We start from the raw sequence: 10,861 nt of genomic DNA on the forward strand, positions 1-10,861 counted from the left end.
AGGAAGCAGTCGGGGTGGTCGGGGGGTTGGCTCAAGAAACGAAGTTGTCCATTGATAACAGGGACCAACCAGCCTGAGGCTCTGGAGCCAAGAGGGAGCCGGCTACAAAGCTGATTCAGGCGAGAGAAGCAAGGATCATGCTATTCCATGTGGGTACCTCGGAGTAGGACTTCGAGATGACAGCTAATGACTAAGGAAAGTCCACCAAAATCTACCTGTGTTGATTTCTTTTAAACCTGGCTCTATATAAACAATCTACTTAGAGTCTCTTAATATTCACTAGGCTTAGCCATATAACTAAAAAGTTATTTTTTATAAGTAAAAAGTAAGCAAAATATGAAAAATTCAGTTTTTAATCCAAAGGGCTTTCAGAACAAGTCACTATAGAATTAAACGTTGAAGCAAGTGTCTGGGAATTCACATCACTACCCAGTCACCTACTCTAAATGCCGAGAAACTACCTGGGAGGGAAAAAAGATTTGTAAGAGTAAGCTGGAATTATCATGCAGGAAAGGGGAAGGCTCGTATTTACTGAGCATCTTATCTGTGTAGCATTTAATCATTCATTTATTTGTTACTTAATGGTGTTGACTGAGCTTGGAACTGTTGTAGATGTGAGGCATAAAATAATGAATACATCATGCAAGATCCCAGTCCTCATACATTCACAGTCCAGTGGCAGCTGCCACTAGAATCGAGTAAACAAATCAATAGCCCAGGTAATTTCAGGTAGAGATAGTACTCTGACGAAAAGAAAATAGAACTGTGTGATCAGAGTGACTGGGGGAGAGTCTCTAGACTTGAAGACAAGGAGGTGTGGAGATCTGGGTAGTTGAGAGATATTCTTTCTTTTCACTTTCACACCAATCCTCTGAAATCTGTAAATATCCCTGATTTCAGATGAAGGTTCGAGGCTAAGAGAAGTTAAATAAGCCAGGCTCGGGTTCAGGTCCACCTAACCCCAAGCCCATTTCTGTTGGGCCCCGCAGCTGACAAATGCCCCCGTGTGTTCTCCCTCAATGAATTCCTGAAACCAGTTCTCCCCATATTGTCCCATATGAAGGACAAATAGATGAAACAAAAGACAGCTGCAGAAGGGATTATCAGGAAATCTTGTTGTGGGTGCCATGCTGCCTTCTCTTCATTAGTTACACAGGAGTGAGGGCAGAAGGTGGGGCCCGGCCACCAGAGAAAACTCCAAAAGAGACAGGTGCTGCCAATGGGAACGAAGCAACTGAAAGCTGGCGCGTTACCAAAGTCCTTAGGCAAGTTCCTTGGGGTGGAAAACCCATACTGTACACCCAGGAATGACAGCGCAAGCCTTGATACTGGGCTGCACAAGAATACCACAGCAGAAAGCTCAGGGAGGAAGAACATACTTCGGTTCAGAGCACTTAGGTGGAGAGATGCTAGCTGAGCAGCTGAAGTCGATAAATAATTCATGAATTGAGAAACAGCATCAATAAGATGTACTTGAAAACCATTCCTCATGCCATGGAGGCCTGAGTTGTAGTACAGCAAGAGAGAGGGGCAGGCTGATACCGAAATCAAACCTGAGGAGAAAGCTCCCTCGCTGAGGGATGGAAACGTCTAGATCTTGGTCTCAGTTTACGAGGATGAATGTATGAAGCCTTGGACTGAGAGACAACAGTCATGAGCGATCTGCCCGACAGTGCCTGGGCTGCAAGGTGAAGTTAACCTCAGTCCTAAAGATTCATTTCAGTTACCACCAACAACTTGATTCCTTACAGTAAGCACGTATTGTTTTCACAAAAACGACAGTCATATATGCGAGATCTTCACCTCCTCCCCACAAAATAAAACCCACTTCATTTCCTCCTCACAAACAAAAGTCATGATTCTGGTTCCCTCTCCCTGGTTAGTAAGAGGTCAGACTTGTTAAGACGCAGTTCTGATTTACCACAGTACTCCGCTGTCCTCGCCCCACGGCCGCCTCGCTGACAGAAAAGCTGTGAGCAATGGCCCAGTCCCCAGACCTAAACGGCAAAGAAATGGCTCCCGGCTCCCTCTTCACATCACAAGCATCCACCCCGAGTCAGGCCGCCCGCTCCTCCTCTGGTTTTCTATGGTCAAATCCTGTGCCACAACTTCCCCTTCCCCAGCCTCACCCCTCACCTTCCCACACAAACAGGAAGGCTGAGGCTCTGGGGAAGCCACTGTCTTTGCTGACCCTCTCTCCTGTTTGTGGGTGATCCTGCTCCCTGTTCCTCTCTGGGCCACCCTCCTCCTCTGTCTCCAGGCTTACTCCACGTGAGTTCACTGCCTCACCCCCACCGAGGGAAGCCTCAGGTCCCATTTCTTCTGACCCTCCTGAATACGTCACCCTTTACCGTCTTTACTGAAGACGTTAAGGATTGGGCAGGCCTCCTGCTCTCCAACTTCCATGGCCCCCGGTGCCTCAGGTAACAGTGCCCAGGGACCACTCACCATTCCTGCCGTCCATTGGCACTTGGCTCAGCACAGTGAGGCCGACGAGGATGTAGTAGATGAGTCCAAAGCAGTACTGCGCGATGTGAATGACAGCGTTGGAAAAGACGCTGACATAGAGGCACTCGAAGAGTCTCCGCCAGCTGTGCAGCCACAGGAACACCAGCACTAAGAATGCAGACAGCGCCAACTCACCCCCTGCGATTCCGAAAGCAACACATTCAGCATGTCTCTTCGGAGTTAAGCCAGTACTATACATTCCTACGGTTACACACAGTAGTAAACAAAAGTGGAGCTAGGAAAGGGGCTAGGAATCATCCAGTCTAACGCTCCCCTGCTTTTCTTAGCAGTGCGGAAGTGGGCCATGTGAAGTCAACGTATTTGGCTCAAGTGAGCTAGTGACAGAGCTGGACAAACATATTTGGCTCAAGTGAGCTAGTGACAGAGCTGGACAAACTCAGGTCTCCCGACTCAGCTTCACCCTGTGAAAGCCTTTGAGATGGCATGGCCCTCACTGTGAAGGGGCCTGTGCTCAGAAACAGGGTCTCGGGTCTCGGGTCCCGGGCACTAATAATAATGAAGACAGGAAGAGTTCTGGGGAGACCGCTGAGCAGCCCCACCTGGGGGGATCCCTGGGGTTCGGGGAGACAAGAGACATAGGCACCCACAGAGGCAGAAAGGAGGACAGGAACTGCGACAGGAAGAATTACGCATTCCTTTCCATGTTAAAAAAAAAAAAAGATATTATACTTTTAGGAGACTGTAATCCCTGAGATCTACCTTCCTACCTGCCTTTCACTCCTCTACCCCAAAAGAAGTCAGAAGAAATGCCGGTTTTAAAAATGACATAAACCCAGCCGGCGGGGCTCAGTGGTTGAGTGTCAACCTAAGAACCAGGAGGTCACGGTTTGATTCCTGGTCAGAGCACATGTCCAGGTGGAGGGCTCGATCCCCAGTTGGGGGCTTGTAGGAGGCAGCTAATCATTGATTCTCTCTCATCATTGATGTTTCCATCTCTCTCTCCCTCTCCCTTCTTCTCTGAAATCAATAAAAATATATTTTAAAAATATCTTCAGGAAAACAAAGACAAAGTAAAGAGATGAGTTTGAATGTGTGAAGCGGGACTCAGTGAGGAGCCCTCCCCTGCCAAACAGGAGCTGCATGTGCTTTTCCTCCTGACCGTCATCGTTTGCAGCAGGTTCCTCTGGTCACACAGAAAGGGATTGTTCCGGGGAGCCAGTGGCTCGGCTGCTGAGCAGAGCCAGCACCAGAACAATGTTTCTACTTCCGCCCCTCTCCCCGCCTGACATGCACTGAGGCCACTTTGTTTTCAGCTTCAGCTCTTTCTTTTAAAATTGTTCTTTATCTGAGGCAAATGTAATGTCTGTTTTGTAATCATTTGGTCAATGTCTTTACAGTCAATTTTCTCAGGAAACCAAAGCCTTATGCTATAACAGTTGTAACCAGTGATCAAAAAGTAATTTTCCAGCACGTTTCTGGAGTTCTGAGACACGGTTTTGGTTGGACGGTATAAACGTTTCAAGGCAAACACAAGGGAATCCTAAAAGCTTTCCTCCTAAGTCTAAAGACGTCTATGTAAATTTACCAACAGTACAAACAGCATCAGAGGGAGAGCAGCCAGTCCGTACACCACCCAGCAACTGCTGTGGAGTCGGGGATGAAGAGCTAACTCTCAGCTCTGCCAAGATCTCAGTGAAAGACGTGGGGGCATCCCCACGGGGATGGGTATGACGAGGCAGAACCCTTTTTGCTCACAGTGGCAATGAAATACCAAGAACAGCTTCCTGCAGGCAGGAAAGGTAGGAACAGGATGCAATCAATGGTTGTGATTACCGCGGAATTGCACAGCCCCAAGAATTCTGAGTAAAGTGTACAGCCAGTCTGGAAAAGGCGCTCCCAGGAACAGGCATTGAGTAAGGCACCAAAGCAGGAAGCCATTCCACAGCACTGAGATGACATAGAAATGAGAAAAGTACCTGCAAAGGGAAAACAAGTTAGGCAATTGTCAGGATAGAGCCCCTTTATTATGCAGAAAGACTATTATTATTATTATTTTATTGTCTAAAGTTTTACATGTCTCCTTTTTCCCCAATTGACTCCCCCCGCCCAGCCATTCCCACCCCAGGCAAGCCCCCACTGCCTCGGTGTCTATGTCCATTGGTAAGACTATTTTTTAGTGTCCTTCTCTTCTCTCCCCGCATCCTCAGAGTCTAGTTCAGTGATGGCGAACCTTTTGAGCTCGGTGTGTCAGCATTTTGAAAAACCCTAACTTAACTCTGGTGCCATGTCACATATAGAAATTTTTTGATATTTTCAACTGTAGTAAAACAAAGATTTATATTGTTGATACTTATTTTATATATTTAAATGCCATTTAACAAAGAAAAATCAACCAAAAAAATGAGTTCATGTGTCACCTCTGACACGGGTGTCATAGGTTCTCCATCACTGGTCTAGTTACTCTTTTTAACAGAACCTGAAGCCTACAGGTGTTCAGATTTCAAAACTTCCTTTCAAATGATGGGACCGCTGAACTCAGAAGAAAAGAGGCCTCCTGAGGTTAACAAGAATATGATTGACGCTGTTAAACTTAGACTGAGGTTTAGTTAGTAAGCTCTCTTTCCTCTGGGTAACTGGATTGGGCTCAAGTTCCAAACTAGTTCCTGGATTGTGCTAAATGCAAGCCAAATCTGTGAGATTTCTAAATCTGGAGCAGTGTTACCGCAATAGCCATACGACTGTTACACAAGATTTACACAAGTACAGGCGTTCAGGGCTGTTAAGAAATCTTAGAGGTCTTCCGATTCAGTCTTCTAAACTGTGTTGACCTAAATTACTTAGATGACAAATATTAACTCATACAACTAGGTATCAACTCCTGAGGGTTACAGCTCTCATATAATTACAATGCTTATTTTGCAATCAACAGTTACAAATGAAATACAAATAAAACCACAAAACCAATAAAAATTGTAATTAGCAATGTTAATTTGTTGTGAAAGATGATGTTGGTTTGCTGAAATGAAATCACCTCATATGGCACAAGGGCCTAATGGTTTCTTTGTTGGTCCACTTTACTATTTTTCTCCATCCAAATCAATTCAGAATCATTCTGACTTTGCAAGGTGCCTGGAGGTCATTTGGCCTTCCCTGGTCTTCAGTGATCATGTATATAGTAAGCCCCCTTCCCTCTTGTCTCATTAGACTGTGACAAAGTAAGATGACCTGGAGTCAGGAGGATTAAATATAAACCCAGGGACTCCTCTTCCAGATGATCCAGAATATTCTGTGCACCAGAACTCAGTGCACCCAGACCATGCCCACAACGCAGTCTGCCTAACAATGACCTAATCCGATCATTCCACAGTAACCCTCTTAATTCTCCCAACTACTGTTACAGACTCTCTATCACTGGATCTGCCCTCTCTGAGCCGTCCAATTCCTAATTCTGATCTTCTCCAGGCTCACGAGCTTAGTTTCTTCAAATGCTCATGCATCAGTGTTAATTTCACAACCCCCCCCCCCCCCCCCCCCCCCGCAGGCCACTGGCCTTTGGTTGCCTTCCAGCGTTTTCCTTAAGACGCACTTCCTAGTCATCGTCCTAATACATCAAGGTTGCAGGTTCAATCTCTAATCAGGGCACATAAAAGAAGCAACCAATGAATGCATAAATGAATGGAACAGTACATCCATATTTCCCTCTCTTTATCTCTCTCTCTTCCTCTTTCTCTCTAAAAATTAAAACAAAACAAAAGACACACTTCCTAGAAGCGAGCCCAGGTCTGGTCTGGGGCAGGAGCAGAGCAGATGGCAGCAGCACCTTGCTCTGCAGGCTCCCACCGAAGGGGAGGGGTCTGCTCCCGAGGAGCAGCTTTACCTATTTCATTTTTTCACAAATATTTACCGAGCACTTAAAACATGCCAGGTACCGTTGCTGGAGCTGGGGACCCAGCAGGGAGCGATCAGACCAGGTCCTGGCCTTGATGAAGTTTACCGTTCAGTGGTCAGTCCACAAACGAGCCTGTGGACATCCAGGTAATGCTGGGTGATGGCACAGAGGGGAGGTCACCCTGGACAGATGGTCAGGGATGGCCTCTCTCAAGGTGACATTTGGCTAGAATGAGTAACCCTTGTGCATTTGAGGGGGAAGAACTTTCCAGGCAGAGGAAATGAGGAAACCACCAAGGCCCCGAGGAGCAGTGAAGGACACCTGTGTGGAGAGGGCTAGACGGTGAGGGGGAGGGCACACATGCTGCAGGGTCTTGTAAGGACCCTGACTTTTATTAAGTGTGTGGTGGGGGGAGGGGTGAATTTGAGTAGAGTGACCTGAAGTAATAATTTATGTTTTTATTTTTATTTTTTTTTTTTATTGCTTAACGTATTACAAAGGGTATTACATATGTGTCCTTTTTCCCCCCCACCCTTGACAATCCCCTGGCCTCCCCTACCCTCCAGTGTCTTATGTCCATTGGTTATGCTTATATGCATGCATACAAGTCCTTCGGTTGATCCCTCTGGCTGACAGGAAAGTTCTGGAAGCTGATAGTGGTGATGGTTGCACAAACATGTGAATGTACTTAAAGCCACTAAGGCATACACTCAAAAAGGATTAAAACGGTAAATAGTATGTCATGTACATTTTACCACAATAAGAAAGAGCACTACTCATTCATTTCACGGTTCTTTAAGTTTAGAAAACAAAACAAAAGAACATCCCTCTGGAAACCAGGCAGAGAATAGTCTAGTCTGGGGGAGACCAGTTAAGATGATTTCTCTTCATCTTCACAACAGTCCTATACAGTTGATGTGGCCGATGAGAAAACTCCGGCTCAGGAAGGTTAAGGTCCTTACCCACAGTCACACAGTGAGGGACAGTGTTTGCTCAGACCCAGCCCCGAGGCCTGAAGGTAGTCACACTGCAGTACTCCTATTCATGCAGTTCAGACCAGTCTGAGCCTGCTTTCCTGGCCCTGCATGACACATACCCATCTATACCTCGTCTAACGCCAACCAAATCACTCGAGCATGTTGGTATAAGCTGCTAAGCCACATCTTGCTGTGCCCTACTTATGCCATGGTGTTCCTGATGCACAGGCAGCCTGTTTTTCCTACTCCTGCATTTTGTACATTCTAGTGCTTGTTTTGCTTGCCTGATTTCCCTCTAGAGAAAACGTTCTACTTTTGGTAAGGTTATATCTCTTGCTTTTTTTTTTTTTTTTTACTAGTAAAAGACCCAGCTCTAGCCTCTTTTTCCTCCCTTGGCACTTTGCTTAACTGAAGCACTGTTTTCCTATCCCTTGGGAACATGGATAAGATGACCCTTATGTTAACCCAGGGCTTAACACTGAGCAAGCACTCTTTGAATTATCACATATTTTCGTGCTTATTATAAGCCAGGGACTGCTCTAGGCTCTGGGGATACAACAATGAACACAGGAGACAACAATTCCTTCCTCTATGGAGCTTATACTCCCACACAAAGTAAGTTTTACAGCATGTCAGTAGGTGGTAATGATTACTGAACAGACTAAAGCCGGGAAGAGAAGAAGAGATGCTAGGATGATAGAATATACTTTTAAACAGGATGGGCAGGGCACACCTCATTGAAAAGGTATTTGAGCAGGATTATAGGAAGTGAGAGGATAAATCATGTCGCTATTTGGGGGCAACGCTTCCCAGTTAGAGCAAACAGGCAGTGCAAAGGCCCTGAGGTAGAGAGAGGACTAGCAAAGAGGCCCATAAAACGGGACTGGAGCCACATGGTGGGCGGGGGTGGGGGGGGGTGTGGGGGGAGGGAGAGAATAAACTACAAGAAACAAAGTCAGTGAGGTGGTGGGGACAAGGGTCTTGGGCTCTTCCTGTGAGCTGGACGCCACTGAATGGTTTTGGGCTAGGAGAGATGATCTGATTTAATACATATTTGCTGACTGCCAGCACTGATGCCAGGCCCAGAGTGGGGTTAAGGGATTGACTAAGAAAGGAAACGAATGTTCCCCTGACTAAGGCCCCGGCCCTGGGCTAAGTGCTTTAATGTCATCTCCACCTACAGGACAAGCAGGTGCTACTATGCTAACACACCAATCCATATATCACCTCTTGACTGGACCCCATAATAACTCTTACAGAGTCTTTTCCACACAACAGCTAGTCATCCTTTCAAAACATAAATCACTTCTGGGAATATGTCTTGAAGAAACTGGAAACACTAATTCAAAAGAATAAATGTACCCCGATGTTCATAGCAGCGTTATTTACAATAAACAAGATATGGACGCAGCCCAAGTTTCCATCAGTAGATGACTGGATAAAAAAAAAACAAAACTGTGGTGCATTTACACAACGGAATATTTACTACCTGGCGGTAAAAAAGAAGGAAATTTTAACCTTTTGCGACAGCATGGATGGACTTGGAGAGCATTACGCTAGTGAAATAAGCCAGTAGGAGAAAGACAAGCACAGTACCATATGATTTCACTCATATGTGGAATCTAATGAACAAAATAAACTAACCAAATAGAAACAGACTCACAGAGACATAGAACAGACTAACCGCTGTGAGAGGGGAGGGTGTTTAGGGGACTGGGTGAGAAAGGTGAAGGGATTACGAAAAAAACAAACATAAATCACATAATGCCATGCTCCCTTCCTCACCCTAAAGCCATAAATGGCTTTCCGTACACTCGGAATAAAAGCTAATCGCACGGAGGCCTGTCAGGCTCTGCTGAGCAGTGAACTCACCTCCTGCCCCACCCCTCGGATCATTCTTTCAGCTTTGTCGCTGCCACCCCCACAGTCCAGCTCTGGATCCAGTAACCCTGCTGGGTTCCTCTGAAGCACTTATTAACTCCTGAAATTATTTTGCTTGTTTTACAAGATTTGTTTATATATTTACTGTATGTCTTACAAGAACAAAAGCTCCAAGGGGCCTAAAATAGCTCCTGGCATACAGTAGTTCTCTATAAATACTAGTTAACAATGAATGAAAGAGAAGATACCTCTCTCATCTAAAGTAACTCTCAGAGCAAGCACCCAAGTTAACTAATAATCTGACTCAACCTAAAACCTTTTTAAAAAAATCTTTCACAAGATATTGATCAAGAACCTTATTATGTGTCAGGCATTGAATCAGGGATATGGTTACAAACAAGACAAATTTAACGCATGGAAAGTGTAGAGTCTAGAGCAGGGGTTCTCAACATTTTTCTTCCATGAACTGACTCCTTTGGCAGTATGATGAAGGCTATAGGCCCCCTTTCAAAATGTTCTGACAAGCATAACATATGTGGGGATTACAAAGGAAACCAAATGTATGGAAATATAGGTACCACCACTACTAAAAAACAAGTCTTTGATATAGTAATAATTGTGTTTTTTAACTAATGTAACAAATAACAAGATCTGGTGGGAAATAACCACAGTATCCTTGCAGTGATGAAAATAATGTTTTGAGGTCTCCAATATTTCTAATGGAATATAAAAAACTCCTGTATCTCTACCACCTAGAAATGTTTGGCTGACTCTTACCAGCTATGTTCTGAATCCAAAGTAAAAAGAAAAACAAACCCCAAACCAAAAAAATCAAACTATAATAACTTTTACAATTTCTGAAAGAATTCTATTTAAGTCCCAACACTGTAATCTTTCATTGATTTTGGTTCGGAAATCTATTAAAAGTCAAATGGAGCTTCGGGATCAGGCTTGCCTAACAGGTACCATCATAGACAGTTGGCGCCAGGGGCACCTGCCCAGGTGAGGGTTAGGAGGGTCAGTGCAGCCGAAGCAGGTGGCGCCAAGCAAGAGTGGGGACCAGCATCTCGCCCTTCCTCCAGGCTACCGGGGTCGAGGGCAGGGGAGAAAATGGAAACAGAGGCGCAAAGGGCGGGCCTGCCTTCATTTCTGGTGAGTTCTGGGCACCTCAAGTAGACTGCAAGCCCCCAGCAGTGGTTCTCAACCTTCTGGCCCTTTAAATACAGTTCCTCATGTTGTGACCCAACCATAAAATTATTTTCGTTGCTACTTCCTAACTGTAATGTTGCTACTGTTATGAATCGTAATGTAAATATCTGATATGCAGGATGGTCTTAGGCGGCCCCTGTGAAAGGGTCCTTCGACTGCCAAAGGGCTCCCAACCCACAGGTTGAGAACCGCTGCGAGTGAGTGCAGGGGAGAGGAAAGGGGGAATGTGGAGACAAAGGAGACTTTATTTGCCTCCTGGTGACCAGGCCTAAATTCAGAAGTGTTGCCACTTCTCGGAAGGGAGGGACTCCGTGCGGTGCGTCACCAGTTCACGTTCCTGCGCCCCTGATAGTGTACGCGGCTCGGCTCTCCGGTGTCGGCGGACACTCGGGACGTTTCGCCCCCTGGGCCCCGAAGCGGACGCCCGCGAGCTGGA

At 45.7% G+C, this 10,861-nt stretch overlaps 1 protein-coding gene across 1 annotated transcript in view; it reads right to left on the minus strand.

The window, feature by feature from the left end:
* The window catches only part of SRD5A3 (steroid 5 alpha-reductase 3), a 38,705-nt gene that overhangs the window by 3,941 nt on the left and 23,903 nt on the right, over nt 1–10,861 (minus strand). Inside the window, exons 2-4 of the mRNA XM_006757839.2 lie at nt 10,751–10,856; nt 4,303–4,445; nt 2,449–2,646 (exon numbers count right to left, since the gene is read on the minus strand). Of these exons, the coding sequence (XP_006757902.1) occupies nt 2,449–2,646; nt 4,303–4,445; nt 10,751–10,856 (447 nt within the window). The remainder of the gene's footprint in view (nt 1–2,448; nt 2,647–4,302; nt 4,446–10,750; nt 10,857–10,861) is intronic.

This window comes from Myotis davidii, unplaced genomic scaffold (genome assembly GCF_000327345.1).
Source record: "Myotis davidii unplaced genomic scaffold, ASM32734v1 scaffold173, whole genome shotgun sequence".
Lineage (NCBI taxonomy): Eukaryota > Metazoa > Chordata > Mammalia > Chiroptera > Vespertilionidae > Myotis > Myotis davidii.